The sequence below is a fragment of the Gouania willdenowi genome, chromosome 11, assembly GCF_900634775.1.
Source record: "Gouania willdenowi chromosome 11, fGouWil2.1, whole genome shotgun sequence".
NCBI lineage: Eukaryota > Metazoa > Chordata > Actinopteri > Blenniiformes > Gobiesocidae > Gouania > Gouania willdenowi.
Window position 1 is genome coordinate 20,746,830 of NC_041054.1, and position 19,037 is coordinate 20,765,866.

Here is a 19,037-nt window from a genome sequence, read left to right on the forward strand (position 1 = left end):
ACACGCACACGCACACACACACACACACACACACACACACACGCAAACACAGAAATAAGGTTGTTGTTCACTAAACCACCAGAGGATGGCGCTTGAGCTCTTGAAAATATTTCAGCAGGGTAACATATTTACAGATTACTTTCTTCTTTGTGGATATTTCTTAATAAAAACTGAAATATGTTTATTTAAAGTATTTTTGAATCAAACTTATTAAATTAAAAAAAAAGTGTCTCGCAAAAATGTCTCACATTTGTCATCACAGCACATACAACCAAACCCTAATAGATAAATGTATATATTCACTAACCCTAGAATTATGTCTTGTGCTTGCCTGAGTTATCTAATCAAAACTGATTACACTATCATAATCCTTATGATTTCTATATTCAAACCACAAGTAACAACTCTTGAATTATATAGAATTTTTTAAATGTGCATTGTGCATTAAATTATAACAACTACTGACCTTCCTCACAGTTATAATTATTCATATCATTGATCATTATCATTTTCATTAAATCCAACGGACTATAATGTCCTATAATGTCCCTAAATGTATAACCATATTTTTCTGTAATTCTTGAAGCACTATAGTGAAACATTATGTGAAATGATTAGTGATTAAGATATATACAAAACATGGATTTTGTTATGTTCATAAACAAAATCCATGTTATATAGACATCTATTCACATACAGTAGATGACCAATGGTCATTTACAACAAAAACCTGGTTATATGCAGAGGTGAGAATTATGGATTACAAGTACTCACGCTATAGTAATTGAGTTGCTTTTATGGGTACTTGTACTTTTTTGAGTATATTTCCAAATCAGTAGTTTTACTTGTACTTATAACTTATAGGTACAAGTAAAATTACTGATTTGGAAATGTACTTTACTTCTTTAAAAACATACTTATAAGTTATAAGTACGTTTTAAAAGAATTAAAGTCATTACTTTACATTTTTACACCCAATCGTTACAAAGTAAATTATAATTTTTTTTTGTTTTAAAATGATCAACGGACAAAAAATCAGACAACGATCAGATTTAACGTAACGTGCGGTGCCAATTAGAGCCTGAGAATGTTTTATTCTTATTTTGAATTGAATTCATTAGTGTAATATTATTTGAAAAAAAAAAAAAAATTACATTTTGACAAACTTTTATTCTATACAGATAAATAAATTAAGTATCAATTGTGCAAGATTTATACATTTTAAGTTTATACATGAGATGTTTACTGTATGCAAGGGAACCATGGCATTTATTACTGACTAAATGTTAGGGGGTGAAAGTAACTACAAAGTATTATTTTGAGTTCTGTTCAATTGAGCTACTTTTTTTACTTGTACTTAAGTATTTTAGGTATGACTTAGTAGTACTTGTACATATCAGTACTCTTTACACCTCTAGTTATATGTCTGTAAGCAATAATGATAAAAGATAACAATGGATAAAATATTACATGAAACCTAAGAGTAAATATACTCGGTTTTCCACATATACACATAAAACATTCAACATTCAGGACACATCGAATGTAAACACCTTGAGGTCCAGAAAAACAACCAAATCAAAAATCTTTTCAGAACCGTTCAATCCTTGATGACACAAGCAGAGGGAAAATCCACACAGAGAGAAATCAAGAGAGTGACATGATAGATAACCCCAAAGGATCAATGGGCGAGTTAAGGTGGGTTAAAGTGTTTGTTAAAGGCTCTATCGGTCCCTGCAGGCCGAGGCTTGCAGAGCTGAATAATGTATGCCCGCTCCCAGAGTAATGAAGTGGAAGTGATGGGGAGGAATACGGCTGGCCTCCCAGGGCTCAACACTAACTGTGCACACTCTTAAGAGCTGCCTGTAGCCTGAACCTGTCCCCCCTACTGCCTCTGTCTGCATGCATCTGCCTCCTACACACACACACACACACACACACACACAAACACACGGCGCTCAGAGGATAAGAGGGTTAGCTTGTCTCTGTTCCTGAGTCTTACATCATTGATGAAGAAGGCCAGAGCATTTATAGTATCCCACTCAGAGTTCAGCAGCTCCAGGATCTTCCAGGAGGCGTCTGTTCAGAGCAGAGCGGGCCCTGCTGCTGATGCTCTGTGGTCAGGCAGGCTTTTCAGTGTTGTTTGTGGATCAAGCACCATACACTTGTACCTGGATGGTGCCATCCTGCTTTGTTGCAGTCAAAGTCTTGTCGTCTGAAAAAAAGAGAGATGTGCTTTCCTCATGGTTCAGGATTTGCTCATCCTTCTCTGACCTGCTTTTCACCCTTAAACAGCATCTCTTGTTTGTCACAAAGAGCAAAGACTGGACAGAACATGCAGAAGTGACCTGATGTTACCCCGTTTGTCTGATGGTTCAACTGATGGGAGAGGAAAGAAAGCTTCTATTCTTGTTTTGTGTCACATTGAACCTGAGAACACTATGGCTGTGTTCGAAATGACACAATACATACTATACACTACAAACTCAATAAGTATATACTGTCTACTATATACTATGTAGAGTGTATAGTATGACTAGGATGATGACCGATGATGAGCGTTCACATGAAGTATACTTCAAAGTTTTCCAGAGATGCATTTCGAACCTACATTGACAAAAACCTGAATCAAACTGAGGCTAATTATCTTTGTTGAGTCTCCACCTTTGAAAGTTCTGAAATCATTTTAAGCTACAAAAGTGACCAAGTAGTTGAGCGGAAAGGGCACAGCAAGGAAACCTGGTCCACGGCCCCGGGAAGCGGAGTTGAGAGTGGGGCGACGCTGAAAAGCTCGCTTTAAACATAACGTCATCTTCTAATGTGGCAGCCCCCGCAGCATGTTGGTTATTGTTTACTGTTAATGAAACACACACAAACACACTGTAGGTACAGAGACAATGAAAAGTAGCGATAATAACAGAAAACACACACCTTTTGTCTGTGATTGACTCCGTATGGCAGTGCTTCTTCACGTGCTGCAGCCATGAAAGGAAGTAATAAAACTCTGGCACTTTCTGTCATCTAGGTTCTCTCTTTGACTCAATCCACTGTAGAAGCAACTCTTGTATTCCTCCTTTAAAAGTTAAAATATGGTGGTGGTGACTGGAAAAGGCAATGACCAGGGCTGAGGTTTGGAGCGGACTAATCACAGTTCTTACATTCCACGTGACCTCAATGCAAAGTCAGGATTTTTGGGAGGCGCACTTCAGGTTATGGTGTGGAGGTCTACATCAACGTAGTAGAGAGCTACGTATGGCTACAGCGTCGATTTGACACGGAACCATTCTGTATATCAGGTTTTATTTTGAACGCTGTGCCAGCCTGCTGCCTGATTCTCTGTATTTGGGTCCTCATCCTCAACTCCAAATCATGACAGAAGGAACCAGCCACAAATGGTCCCAGCAGAGGACTTGGAGAAACTGCTTTTGTAACTGGAGAGAAGTGGGGGCTTCCAATCCTTCAGAAAGGCTTGAAGCGGTTTGGAGAATATTAAACTTTGTCATCAAGGTGTCAGCCCATCCACCCTTCAGCAACATCTTGGCCAATGTTTTTCCAGGCCTCAGGCAAGCAGCTGGCCGGAGATGTTACTCCTATGTCCTCTAGTTTCCAGGCTAGTTTTCCTGATTCCCCTAACTTCCAGGCGTGTATTCCTGAGTCCCCTAGCTTTCAGGCTAGTTTTCCGAAATTCTCTAGCTTCCAGGCTAGTTTTCCTGAGTCCCTTAACTTCCAGGCTAGGCCAACGTTGCCTCCAAAGCTCTCTACATCTGGCCCACCACAGCTCTCTTCGTCTTTCTGGCCAAGCTATCCCCACCTGACCAGCCAGAGCTCTTCTCGTCTATCCAGCACTCCCCAGTCCTGTCCGGCCTGCCGCCCGGTAGACCCCCGTCCAGCACTTCCCAGTTCGGTTTATGGAACTCTTGGCCTGGTCCCTCCTCCAATGTGCCCTCTGCCCTCCCAGTTGCAGTTTGGAGCGTGTGGGAACCGCTTCTTAAGGAGGGGGTTATGTTTGGTTCTATTTCATTTTGTTCACTTTAGCTCTTGTTGTCCTCTTTTTGTTCTATGAGTTTTTGTTTATTCTGTTTGGTTTCCAGTAACTCTTGTCTTCATGTTTCAGGTCTTCCTGCTTGTGTCTCCACCTCCCATTGGTGTCATTGTGTTGGGGTTGCGAGTGATTAGTGCCCTCATGTTTTTGACCCAGGTGTGGCCCATTCCCAATCAAGCCTCCCTCGCTATTTAGCTGAGTGTTTGGACACAGAATCATTGCGAATGTCATTGTTACCCTTCTCCTGTGCCTGCTGCATTTTTGCCTTCTGCTCCCTGTTTTCCTTTTGTACCTTTTTCGGATTTGAGTTTTTGTAAGTTTTTTCATCTTATTTTGAATGCTACGCCTGCCTGCTGCCTAATACCGTTCTGCACTTGGGTCCTCATGTACTTTTTCTTGCCTAAAATGTAAAGAAGTGTTTCGATCAAAAAGCAGGGATTGACACGTTTAGTCTGTGGATGAATAACATTTCATTTAAACCATTATTAGGCATTGGTCAAGTTACTTATTGAGAATTTAAATCAGATCTCAGCCAGAGTCTGCTCCAACACAGAAACGCTGTTCACTTCCTCCGTTATTCACTTCCACAGAGTGTTTAAATGATCTCCTTTAACTCCAGTTTCCACACTACCTAAAAGCCATTTGTTTTTTGCACCTCAGCTGTGAGGATGCTGATTTTCAGTTCAGAAACATTTATTTCTTTGCCAGTGTTTGTTTGACCTCAGTGAGCGGGGCCTCTGAACCTGGAATATTTAAGGGCGTAACATGATAATGACGATCAAATTCAGCCACTGCATTTATCAAGACACGATGATTGGTGCACTGGGAATGGTCAGATATGAATCTTTCATAAGTCCCACGTTGGTCCTGTTGTACACAATGTGCACTCAGATTCTCAACCGTTTTTACACAAGGTTGGTAAATGAGGGCCATTGTGAGTTTGATACTAGTGATCAACCAATTCATCTGCCGGCCTATTTCTTGCGTGTTTTACTTGTATCGGCATCGGCCGATGCTTGCTGCTGCGTTCGCCAATCCACTTTATACACAGAGCGGCTACGACAGGCTGCTCCTCTTGCTGGAGACAGAGGCTGCAGAGCCCCTCCCCCCACTAGCAGAGTGTGAAGGAAGCTCTGCAAGTTTTAAACTTTCAAAGCATCTTTTAACTGTTTAACTTAGTGTTGTTCTGTGTTTCCACGTGTTGTTGTCGTTGCAGATGTATTAAACGAGCAGCTGGCTGGAGGTTTGGCGTGTGTGTGTGTGTTTCCCTCTCTCTGCTTCTCACTCAGAGCTGTGCTGAGAAGGAGAGTTTTTAACTTTGAGAAGTAATTTACTACTTGTTTGAATATTTATTCCTGTTAATGTTGATGCAATTTAGAACAGAAACTTGAACAGTTTGTTGCTTAATGCGCATTTGACATCACATTATTTTCTTCTGCTAATTTATGTTCTGGGGTTGTAATTTATGTTCTGGGGTTGTGTTGGAATGGACTATTATTCATGGTTTCTTTTTGTGTTTAATACTATAAATATATATCTTTATACTCAATAATCCTGTTAATAAAATAAATCTTCAGTCAGGCCAACTGTTGTCAAAGCTATTTTCAGAACAAGGATGAATAGTTGTCTTTCATACTATTTCTATTTTTTACTTGTTCTTGTTCTACATCACCTGTTTTTATTATTTGTTAAATATGTTTTACTTGGTGTCATTCTGCCATACCTTTGTTAATTTCAACAAATGTTCCTTTTTTAAAACAGAGACATAGCGTTTATCATCATTGTGTAATTTTTATGATGTAAAATGAGAGAGCAAAAGTAGTATCGGCTAAGGCTGATGGAAAAAAAAATCGGTATCGGCATCGGGCCTAAAAAATCTATATTGGTCGATCCTTAATAGATACTTGATTCATACCCAGAAGGGGAAATTCAAGTGCCCAGTAGCATACTGTGTGCTATACATTCCACACACATAATAAAGTTACTAAAAAAATTGTAATAAAAGTACACATTAGCAGGACCCATTGTACAGTCTTATGGCAGACTCCTGAACCTCTCAGTCCTGCTGCGCATATACTTCATCACACTCATTATTCTACTCTCCCCCAGTTTTCCAACAGAGCCCACACCCCTCCCCATCACTGACACGCACGTACGAACCAGCTTTTCCAGTCAGTTCCCCTCCCTGGTCGTTACACTGTCCCCCCAGCACACAACAGCAAATAACAGAGCACTTACAATTAGAAACGGAGCGCCGCCCTGCTGCTGGTTGCTCCACAGTTCTGTCGTTCTTGTCCCCCCGAGTTATATGTGTTTTTGTCGCAATGTTTGCTGAGGAGTTTTTTCATGATCCCAAACTCCACCCCTCTCTACAAGGGCCTAGTTTGGTTTTGTCCTTTTTTACTTCTTCTTCTTACCCGTTGATTGTCTTTTCATGTTTCTTGGTCGGGATGTAACTGAAACTGAATTTCCACTCGGGGATTAATATAGAATAATCAATCAATCAATCAAAGAAGACCAGGGTGAAGGTAAAGTGTGTCAGTGACTCAATCACTCGCTTCTCCTCAGTGCATCCCATCCTGTTGTACCTTTAGAAGTGTTCATTTGGCCTCCAAACTCTGCTAATGATACTGTATATAAGAACACCTTTAAAGGCCTAGCAGCATTGATTCCTAGATAGTTATGGCTGTGCCGACACCAAAAGAAGCAGAAGACAATATCGGGCAGACATATAGAAACACCATGTTGTCTCTGTATTATTGATTACAATCACCAGAGGTTGCTATTAGGTTTATACAAGATTCAGAGTAGGTAGAGTTATGTTGCTTTTAGCTTATATCTATAGTGGGAAGTTACCAAAAGTAGTTGCACAAACCATTCATTTTGTATAAATGTTTGTGTCATACAACAAATATTTTGCACCATAAAATTTAGGACAAATCTTGAATCCCCGACCATATCTAAGCCCAAAAGAGTCATAATTAAATAAATAAAAAACAACATTTTGAAATTAATACCATTTTGATAAATTACAGACAAATATATAATATGGCCATTAAATTGTTAAATAAGGTAATATTATTATGAAATAAGTTTTATTAATCTTTGATATCTAAGAGCTATTATTATTTTATTATAATTAAATATTTCATAATGATTATTTTAACAATGCCATACATAAAATAATGACTTATTATTTATTTTCCAAGATTTTATTGAATAAAAACTTTTTTTTATATTGTCCTTTTCCACAATTACCTTTTTTATTTCATAATGTCGTTTTTTTTATAGCCGAATTACTTCCACCATGACAGGTGTCCAGGAAAACTAATCGATCTTAAAGGATCAAGCAGAGGTCCAACCCACTAGCTTTGATTGACAGACCGAAATTATTCTGCTGAAAAGTGACATTATGAAATAAAAAGGCCATTGTGGTAATGGACATTAAGAAATGAAAATATACTTTGTAAAAAACGTTTTTTTATTTTCTAAAATCTTTGAAAATAAATGAAAAGTAATTATTTGAAAAAGTATGACATTTAAATAATTATAATAAAATAATAATTATCAGATATTTAAGAATCATAAAACATGTTTCATAATAATATTACCCTATTTAACAATTTAATGGCCATATTATATATTTGTCTGTTGTTGTTTTTTTTGTTTTTTTTTATCAAAATAGTATTTATTTAAAAATGTCGTGTTTATTTATTTAATTATGACTCTTTTGGGCTTCCATACAACCAACCTGATATATTTTTACTTCTGTAGACTTTGTCAAATGACTGAATGAAGTCACATTTCTCCTGTTCAAAAGTATATTCTCACTATATAATCATTCAGATTCACTCTGGCACCACAAAAAAAAGCTTGTTTTTCTTCAGCTTGTTGGAAAAAATGTATCCTGTCTTTCTGTTTTATCCACCTGAACCTTTTTACTCCAAAGGGACTCACCTAAAAACCAAGATGAGAGCTACATGTTAAACAGTGATTAAAATTGCATACATTTCAAACTAGGTAGAAAATGTTCAAATGCAACGCCTGGTGATTGAAAGTACTTGTGATCGGAGTTGTTTGGCGCTGTGTTGCAAACACTTTCTGTGGTACTTATCCCTCCTCCTGGCCTCACATTAACACGCTTCTATCATTAACCCCCCCCCACCCACCCCCTACTGCATAATAGCTGGAGCTCCATTCAGGATGGAAGACACTGGATTGAGTTTGCTTTCTTTCTTTTTTTTTGTGCGAAGCATCATGAATGAATGATTGATGTGAGGGGAGCGAGATCAGAAAGATATAATCACGGTCTAACGAACGCAGAGCCTTAAGAAATATATACTGGAGCAATGACATAAATTTATAAACAGACCATATATTAATATATAAGTAGTCCATTGAATATTCAAAAAGAGGGAAATACAATAATCTATGCAACTGCATTGGCCCTGCATGCTTCAAATTCATTCTTCATGGAATACTCAAGCTTTAGGATTTTCTGAAACTACTTTCCTCACGAGTTATATATTCACATTAAACACAGTCATGTCCATTGTCAGGGCCTAAACAAATAGCCCTTTTCTTTGAGTGACATGTGTTTTGTGTGAAGATGTGCAACGCCAGCACGGGGAGAGAACTTCATTTCCGAGCTTCCAGCACAGACGAGGAGAAGACAGTGAGTCCGTGTTCAGTATATGAGCACCTTTCACAGGACAAATGGAACGTCAATCAAGCTCCGGTACACAGATGCCGTCTCCCCGGTGGGGACGGAGATGCTTTCTGGTGATGCAGCACTGTTGTTCAAGACTTACTTCAGGTGCACTGGGAATATTTTGTCCTTTACCCTTGCACATCCCCTCGCTCCATTTCCGAGCCCCCGACTATTAACGATTTCTTCTCCAAGTTAGCTTCATCACTACATCCTCTTTATACATCTTATTCTTTATTCCACCCTTTTTTCATTTTGGTTTGCTGTTAATCTTTGTATTGTTTCATTATTAACTTCATCACTAACTATTACTGCAACACTTATTGCACTTTATTTGCCACATGCTGGTTTTTTTTTAATTCAGAATTAATTATTCTGAATTAAATAATTCAGAATTAAAGTATTCTACTTCGTGTTTACACGAAAATAGTAATTACATGGAAACACGTTTATTCACCTTGATTTTTTTTTTTTATTTATTTTTGAGCAATTTACATTTTACATTCCTACAACATTCACATTCACATTATTCTGTTACAGTAGCTCAAAAAGGGAATAGGCTGAAGCCAAAAGCTTATATACGCCTATCCCGTAATCAATATAATAAACGGTTACATTTCCTGGTGATATTGCACAATCCACTTATATTCTAAATAATAATTAAAAAGGAAGAAAAAAAAAAAAAGAAAAAAACCTTTAATTTCGCTTTAGGTCTGTGGGTTGGGAAGGGTTCTGATTGGACAGGGGGTGAACGTGACGTATTCACGTCTATCCATAAAAAAGACACAACAAACCTCTTTTTTGGTCTGCAACATAAACCACATAATAAGTGCTATATTCACTTTTATTTTGATTGTAGTTTTGAAACAGCAGCTTGACGATAATACACTTTCACTTTTCACGTTTCACTTTCGTCAGCTGAGCAGGAGAAGGAAGGCAGACAACCGTACTTTGGTAAATCCAAGCCAACGGTTGGTCCAATGGCTGCTCTGCCTTCATGTACAGGATGTTGGAGAGGAAGGAGAACTTTATGATGACCCGCGTCATTAGTGAACCTCTGTGGGTCTGGTGCAGGGCTTCATGTCCCCGATGAAGCCTGTTTCATTTACTGATGTCCTTGTGCGTCTAATGTGTTCATATGAATGTCTGCATGTCTATGCTTCCGTCCATCCACTCTTTTCATTATATAGATGTCTTCTAAGGCTCTTATTAATCAAATAGTCTCGGCTCCAGTCCGGGCGGCCATCTTGGATTATGTCAACAACGGCGCGTCATCGCGACAGGACAAGCATGCGCAGAACGACCGGAATTCATTTAAAGCGGAATCAAAAGTTGACAAGATTGAGGAATTATTCCATTTAAAATTAAAATCAGAATAAACCAACCACTTGATTCTGATTTGAGTTTAATTCGGATTGGCCATTTTCATTCGAAATTAAGGGTTTACAAGGTCAGTGTAAAGAGGATTTAACTTTTATTCTGAATTCTATGTAAACGTAGCCATTGTGTCATCAGAAGCCGACCTATACCCCTTGCAGATGTAAGCTACATCTGTAGCTAGTGCAGTCTGGTTAGATGGTGGCCCCTATGACCAATACATAACTCTTACATTTCCAGGTGCTGTAGATTTACTGTCCTGTATGGTATGGCTTATGGCGGTAAAGTGGGTCATCTTCCCTTTTTTTTTATATGAAATTGTTTCCAATGCAGTAGCAGCTCTTTGTATGGCGGTTACTGTGGGTGAGCCCTTGAGTGCTTGTGTACATGTGTGGCTAACAATGGTAAGTGCTTTGAAAAGACACATCATACAGGTACGGTTGAAGAGGGATTTGAACATTCATTAGTTTGTTGAGTAAACAGAACAGTGTTGAGTTGGTCGACTACTATTTTACTTGATGAAAAGGCAGGTGTATGGTAAAAAAAAGTCCAAATACTTATGTACTGTACACAAGTAGCTTTTACTTTACTTCTTACTTTATTTTCAGTCTACTTTTATTTTAATATAACCACATTTCTCATATGCAACTGAAGAACTTGTTCTGTTTTGTTTTGATCCAGCAGCCAATGATGGTTAATCAGACTGAACAAATGTGTCTAACTGGCTGAAATGCAGTTATCATGGATACAGTTTGCTTGATTTGTTGATATGATATTTGATTGAGTTAGTCTATCAGTGCCAGTGATTAACTCTGTTTAATTCTAATTGTTTTCTTAATGCAAATATTTATTCTTATTTAGGTTCAGATGGCTTATTTTTGTGTATCTTATTTCATTGTCATTTAATTAATGTTGTGTATTGGGACTTAAACATAGTATTTCATTATTTAGAGCAGGGGTTCTCAACTGGTCTCACCCTGCGCCCCAATTTTGCCACCGTCATTAAATCGCGAGCCACTTTTTTTTTCTCGATTTCAACCAACCAATTTTAATGTTATTAATTCATATAGTCTTTTTTTTAAAACACAAATCTATATATTTGCCTGTGCAAAAAGCATTTTACAACATGCCTGTCAAAAGAAAAGTTCCTTTCAAAATAAAAGACAAGTCCAACCCAACATGAGAGACATTAAGTATTTATTTATTTATTTTTGACCAGCTGTCCGCGACCCACCCAGTACAGGTCAGCGACCCACTTTTGGGTCCCGACCCACCAGTTGAGAATCACTGATTTAGAGCACATTACTCTAGTTTTAAAGTATTTACACTGGCTCCCAGGCTGTTTAATACCTAAATACCAGACATGTTTTTCAAAATTTCAAATTTTCAAATTTCAAAAAATTGTGTTTCTCTCAGAGAGAGTATAGGTGAAAAGACGCGGGCTTCCAATCCAATGTCTTAATTGATCTTTTATAGAGTTGCTCAATAGGCTTCAGTGCAGTAACACCAGCAAACAACCACACTGTGAAACAATAATCAATATGAGAGAAAATCATATAGTGGAGGGAGGACTTTGCTGCCTTTATTGTAATGAAAGGTCAAATTTGTTTTGCATGGTATATTTAACTGTAATAGTCACATTTTTAAAGTGTTTCTTGAAAAACAGGTTGGAGTCTTGTACAACCCCAAGATACTTAAAATGAGTCACTAACTCCAGTTCCACTCCATCCAAAAACACAAGGGACCTTGTTTGATTCATTTTTTTAATTTACTTATTTTTTTGCAGAAAGTCATACAAACAGTTTTCTTTGAGTTAAGCACACGGCAGTTTTGTTTAAGCCAGTCATGTCCTTTGTTGAGTCCCACAGTAAGATTGTCAGCAACAGTCCTAACATCCTTACCCTTGGTGAACAGAACTGCATCGTCGGCATACATCAACATATTAAGCTTGTGGCAGACATCTGGTAAATCGTTGATATATAGCAAAAATAGCAAGGGCCCTGAGTACAGAGCCCTGAGGGACTCCAACCACTGGCACTTTACCCCGTATATTAACACATTGAATTATGTTTGTTAGATAAGACTGATACCATAATAATGCATCTGCGGGAAAGTCGAAATGTGCGACTTTAGTTAATAATACTTGATGGTTGACTGTGTGGAATGCTTTCTTTAGATCCAGAAATACAGCACCAACCAACTGATTTTTCTCTAAAGACCCTTAGAATAGACTTTAAAGTTCTGCTGCTGATGTATAAATGTGTGAATGGGTTTGGTCCAGAATACATCAGTGAGATGTTAGTCAGGTCTGAACCCAGCAGGTCTCTCAGCTCTATGGACACAGGTCAGATAGTGGAGCCAGAGCTCACAGTAAACATGGTGATGCGGCTTTTAGTTGTTATGCTGCAAAGAAGTCGAACAAACTGAAGTCAGCATTCAATGTGAACATGTTTAAATCCAAGTTAAAGGCACTGTTTTTCTTTACTGCGTATGATTTAGGGGCGATTTTTAATTGTTCCGATTTTGGCTGATTTTTGTTTTCATTGTTGTTTATTGTTTTCCGTGGCCATTTTTAATCATCTAAAGCACATTGAATTGCCTTTGTGTAAATGTGCTATACAAATACATTTGCCTTGCCTTTATATTAGTGTAACCCTGTGCTGTGACTATAAACTTCTTGGATTTTGAAAACGTACTGATTGAAACTGAGTAATTTGTGTTTTGTCCGTTTGTCAATAAAAGCTGTTCAATGAAAAGTGTTGATGGAGAATTGTGGCAGCAGTGGGACAGGTGTGTGGTTTGTTTCCAGATTTGTGTAAAGTCCCTCTTCTATAGCATATATTTAAATCACCATCACTAATCCTGTAGCTCTTGAGATCCCGTTTTTGTGGTGAATAAAAACCTAATCACATGTGGCTCTAGTAAAATGTTTGGAAATGTTTAAGATTGTTCATTTTTTTTTTTTTTTTTTTTTTTTTTTTCTTCCTGTCGCATTTCATTTAATAACTGAGTCTTTAAGTCAGATGCTGTACTATAAGCTTGTTGATATAATCATTAAACATAAAAGTGGTGTATGAACCAGACTCAAATAACTCAATGTTGTTGTTATGGTGATGTTCTAATTAAAAGTTAAACCTGATCTTTTATTTTCAAAAAGAATATAAATGAACACTTTTACTTCTACTTTTGATATTTAAGTACAGAAGATATCGTACACTAAAAGACTGTTACTGAGGTAATACAGTCGTTGGTCACTTTGCTACTGAAGGTGTTTTTCAGTAAGAGGCTTTCACTTTTATTCAAGTATACATTTTCAGTACTTCAAAATTCAGCTGAATTCAATTCACTTTTCACTTCAACATTTTAGAGACTTGTGCTCTGAACCAGTGGGATGTAAACCCACATTTCCTGTGCTGTGGCACATCAACAAGGGTGCACCAATAAAATCTTTGGTCTAGCGCTCAGGGGAACTCCTCGGGTTGGTGCTCGCTTTAAAAAAACAAAAGGATTTTTTTTTTCTTCTGCAACCTCGTCAAAGGAACAAAGTGGAAAGATTGATGGATAACAAGACGTTGTTTTTGAATTTGAACTGAAAATGAAGCACAACTAAATATTTGTTCATTTTGGGCCTGTACTACGAAGCTGGATTTCCTCTTATAGCTCTAACTTCCAGGATTTATTCGGTGTGTCCTCTACTACAACGCTGGTTAACTTCTTACGGGACTAAATCACAGTGGTAACTTAGGTTGAACGACTAACCTGGTAGGGAGCAGGTTTTATTCTGGATAACATCTGAGCGAGTACAAAAGTCCCGCCTCCTGACCAATCAGTTCTCTTGGAAAATGACCAGCTGCGTTTAGGAAAGAAAGATTTATAATGGATAAATGCAATCATTTAATTTACCAATGACATCCTTTAGGTAAGATGTAGATTTATAGATCTGATGGACTGATCTACAGTCAGCTGATGAAGCCTGTGTCGGGGACGGATCAAGTCATTCATTCATTCATTCATTCATTCATTCAGTCATACACTAAAGTGATACTGTCAGTCTCAGCAGGAACATAGCAGTGAAACACACCAGTGTGTGTGTGATAATCTGAGAAGGACTATGTAAATAGAAACACATCTGTGCTGTAATAAAGCGAAATTGATCAGAGCGCTGTCTGTTTATCATCCCATGAATTAATATTGTTTAATCTCACGCTTTTACACGTCAACAGTGCCGACAGCTTCCTGTCTGCATTCCTTTCTTTGTTCCTTTTTCTGCAAAAACAGCCTTGTTTTTGGTCTGAATCATGGATTTTAATTCTTTATATTTTTAAATATTTATTCCTCAATTGTCCCCGCGACCCTGAAAAACAGGAACAAGCGGGGTCTGAAAATAGTTGGAGAGATGATATCTCTCAATTGTGACTTAAGTTGCTCTACACTGTTTCTCCGCGATTGTGATTGGTCTGATGCTGCAATCTCCACCCCTGTCACAGGAGTGCGCACGAAGCCAGGCTGAATACAGCTGTCTTAACCTCTACAACCTCACCGGTGTTTATATCCCGCTTTGTAGTACAGCTGCTGTGTGAAGGAGGATGTTTGGTTAGTTGAAGAGATATCCCAGATATACATATCCAGCTTCGTATTGCAGGCCTCATTATGTGACGCTTACGAATGAAATGACTGAAAACCTAATCCACAAACATCTGAAAATCAAATGAAATGACAGCATTCAATGGCCTTGCTGAATAATTCATGTTTTAAAGCATGCAAAGTCCTGTTATTCTGCGGGATGTCATCATCATCATCATCATCATCATCATCATCATCATCATCATCATCGTCATCATAAATTTGATCAACTATTTATTATTTATAAAGTTTTATTTCTCAGAATAATTCATTAGCTTTTTTTACATAATAATAATAATAATAATAATAATAATAATAATAATAATAATAATGATAATAATAATAATAATAATAATAATAATAATAATAATAATAATAATAAAAATAATAATAATAATAAACAAAAAAAATAGTTGAATTATAGAAATTAAATGCTCCATTTAATTTTAAATTTTATTAAAGGTCCAGCATGTTACTAATGGATGATCTGCTTTGTTCTCAGTCAGGACTCCCGTAGTGTACCTCTGCTAAATTTACTAACCAGCCTTTAATTTTCATTATTACACATTAATAAACAAAATTACTGGTCCAATTGTTTTCACTCTTTAAATTGAAAGAAGGTAAATGGGAAGTAATAAATGAATGCAAATTCCACTTCTTCGGGACATCGTAAGTCTGTTATTAAAAACATGACAAGCCATTCAGCTGCTAAAGGTGCTTACTCAAGGGAATGCACGGAGTGTTTATTCTGTGATTAATTTGCTCTGCGGAGACCTGAAATTTCCACGCTCATGAATATGTGGGTGACAGCCAGATTTCTCTGCGGTGACAACTTATCCAAACTGCAGGGCAAAACGATTATGCTAATACCAGGTTGTAGTCATCAATCATCTCATGTCAATGTGGTGTCAACGCGCTGTGTCCCTGATCCTGCCTCGAGCCACGCTGTCCCGTCAGCGTGCGTAAAGTGTGCGTGCGTGTGTGTTTGTTTGGAGAGGAGAATTGATCAGAGCGCGCTCGGGGAGATCACGCTTCCTGCGCAAAGCTGTTCTCTGGGTAAAAGCTCAAAGGAAACTACACCTGAACGAGATGAGATTTCTGGTCTCGGTGCGGACGCTGGGCAACAAGCGCGATGACGTCACGGAGACGCTCCTTAAAACCAAAGAGCGCACTGAGAACGAGAAGCAATGGTTTGAGCGCACATCACGCGTGGACTCGTGGATTGCAACACATTTGGGACACGGGGGAAGCTGCAGAAGCGCGCACGAGGACTCACAACTGCTCATCCAACCAGAATTCATCATCTAAAGTAGTTTAGTTACTGTGCGTAAAATTAAAAGCGGTGCGTAAAAGCCTGTGCGCTTTAGTTTGGATGAGGCGGTAGGTCACAATTTGATGTCAAAAACTGCTGTTTACTGGCAGACGAGCTGGGTTTACTGGGAAACACGCAAGGAAAAGTGCCAGCAGAAGCTTTTTTTCTCTCTTTTTTTGGTTGCATTTGGCACTGATGCTGTTGGATGTCAATGTGCGTCCCCTGATCATATTTGAGATATGGCTTACTCTCAGCTGGGATACCCCTACTCCAACTCGCCTCAGGTATGGGAATGGCTTTGACGTTTTTATATTGTTTGCATTTCTGAGAGAAAGACTTTTACTTTGTTTATAGCCAATATGGAATCCCACATTTATGTGAGGCAAGATGTGGTGACCTGGTGCAACGTTCATATTTATGGCTGGAAATAGTTTACATTTCACAACAACGTCTGCAAGAAAGAAGAACTAAATAAACCAATCCTGTTTGTTTTCTGAAATGAATCAATGTTTGATGAGCAAATTGCACCATTATTATTATTATTGTTTTTATTTTGAATATATCGGACAAAGGATGTCAATTTTCTATTTTTAGTTTCTGATGACCTCCAGCTGTTTGGATCCCGGAACTTCTCAGCCTCACTCGGTGCTGCGCACCCCGGGACATCAGCTCACTCCTGGGACAGCCATCGGAGTTTACAGCGGCTCTTATCCAAAGAACCAGAGCTATTACAACACCTGCGCCAGCGACGCCACGGCTCTCTACTCCAGAGTGAGTGAACCATTCACTGTCAAGTCATCCTCAAACAGTTTGGAATAGCCTACTATTATTCTCAAACAAGATAAACATTTCTGAAATAAAGGGGATAAAAGATGAAAATTGATCAGGATCTTATTTGTGTCCTGCAGGGACCACTTGATTCCAAAGATGTAGCAGCATCGGTGCATGTTGGAACATCTCAAACTCCTACTTACTATCCTTATGAATATACGTTTGGACAATATTCCTATGATAGACATGGGTAAGTAAGCAAGATCCATATTCCTAAAGCCCGCATTTCCCACACAAGACATCTTATTTACTGTAGTCGTTTTTTTATTCAATGTTAAAATACAGTGTGTAGACCTCCTGTGATATTAAATTGTATGGGGGCGTTTTCCCCCATGCTCCTCAGGTACTTTCCATCAGACGGTGCATCCCGTCGTAAAAATGCCACGCGGGAAACGACCAGTACACTGAAAGCTTGGCTGCAAGAGCATCAGAAGAACCCGTACCCAACCAAAGGAGAGAAGATCATGCTCGCCATTATTACCAGGATGACCCTCACACAGGTTGGTTCTCAAGCAGTTATCTATAAGGAAAATATCAATTCAACAATTGATTGTTAGTTTTTTTTTTTGTGTGTGTGTGTGTGTGTTTCCATTTGTAGCTTTCACTGACACGTGTGCTGTTTTTTTTTTTTTTAGGTATCGACTTGGTTTGCTAATGCACGCAGGAGACTGAAAAAGGAGAATAAAGTGACATGGTCCCCGCGGACATGCAAAAGTTCTGATGACCGAGGATGCGAAGATGACAGTGATGCTGCTGAAAATCCAGCTAAAGACAACCAAGATGTCTCTGGTGTGTAAGACCATCATTGCTCCATCGCTAGATTTCACCTCTTTTAGGTTTTCTCATGACCCATTTTCTTCTTTGCATGCTCTATCCTTGCAGATCAACATTGTACTGACGTTCAGAGTGATCTGGAGGATTTTGACCTGCTGGATTCTGATACGTCTGACTGTGATCCAAAGTCACACTTTCAGGCTAAGGACAACACGGCGCTGCAACTGACAGAACAAACACACGGTCATCCTTCACAAGACCCAGATTCACCACATGGACCAGAAAGACAGTCTCCTGACAACATCGAACTCCCACCAATCCAGCACCAAAACACCTCCCTCTATATTAACCAAGTCCTTCAAAACGCAACCGGGAAGCCGAAAATATGGTCCATCGCTCACACTATGTCCCTGGATGACGGCTTGCAGCCCGAGTACTCGCCCTGCATGCTCTCCTCTACGTCACCAGGGTATGCTACAAACATGGCCCTTACTAAGGCGGACAGGCAAGAGGACTCACCAGTCACTACACTACGAGAGTGGGTGGATGGAGTTTTCCATGGCCCGCCTTTCCAGCAGTCCAAGACCACTGCACAGTTGTGGAAAGGTTTAAACGATGCGGTTGTAGATGGCCGGACAACTGGACAATCCTTAGACGGACCTTGACAGACGTCTTTGTAGGCATGATACCGTATGGATTTTGGACTTGTGGACTAAAAGTCCATGTTGTTGAACCATGGCTAATTGACTGTTTGCTAAGCACCTACGTAACCAGAAAGACCTCTAACACTTCTGAGGGCTTACCTCTCTTTTGTTCAGCTAAGTTTGTCAAAAGGTAAACTTTCATGAACAGCAGTTGCTGTATTTTCACAACGGTCAACGTTAGCTTGACTCTAACAAACACTCTTTGACTTCTACCATTTTAAATACTGAAAACAATGTCCTGAATGTGCATTTGTTAACTACATGTAGATTAGAAAAGCTAAAAGGCTAAGTCCGTTTGCCTTTTAAGGCTGTCAGAGCCCAATCCTTTCGGATCTTTTAAACACATTTGAGAAACACGTCTACATCTGGTCGACCTATTTTACGGCAGTTTGTGTAGTATTTAAAAGATTGAAACCCTGCTATTTCAAAACAATTAGAAATGTATGTTTTGAGTGAATTTTATTTTTTGTTTGTTTTTTATCGTCAGTGTTGTGTATTGTGCGTTGATCTATTTTTGTATATATCGTCTTGCGGTAATGTTTATTTTTTGTCTTTTTTTTTTTTATTAACAATTCAAAACACCACAAAAACAGTCACATATTTAAATCTCTACTAGTAAAATATGGTCGTATGGTTGGTTTACGTTCAAATATCTAGTCCCAGGAG

The 19,037-nt window shown here is 38.5% G+C and overlaps 1 protein-coding gene across 1 annotated transcript; it reads left to right on the forward strand.

The window, feature by feature from the left end:
• Positions 1-16,301: 16,301 nt before the first annotated feature.
• irx4b (iroquois homeobox 4b) lies at positions 16,302-18,332 on the forward strand. Its single transcript, XM_028461927.1, has 6 exons — positions 16,302-16,346; positions 16,657-16,833; positions 16,971-17,083; positions 17,237-17,393; positions 17,529-17,682; positions 17,776-18,332. Exons 1-6 carry the CDS (start codon positions 16,302-16,304, stop codon positions 18,330-18,332), a joined length of 1,203 nt encoding a protein of 400 aa, XP_028317728.1.
• The last annotated feature ends 705 nt before the right edge of the window (positions 18,333-19,037 follow it).

Excerpts from the sequence above, each read along its gene's own strand:
- irx4b (XM_028461927.1), top strand. The coding sequence starts at position 16,302 with ATGGCTTACTCTCAGCTGGGATACCCCTACTCCAACTCGCCTCAG. Across the intron at positions 17,084-17,236 it reads TATTCCTATGATAGACATGG|GTACTTTCCATCAGACGGTG; the intron begins GTAAGTAAGCAA and ends CATGCTCCTCAG. Across the intron at positions 17,683-17,775 it reads AGACAACCAAGATGTCTCTG|ATCAACATTGTACTGACGTT; the intron begins GTGTGTAAGACC and ends CTATCCTTGCAG.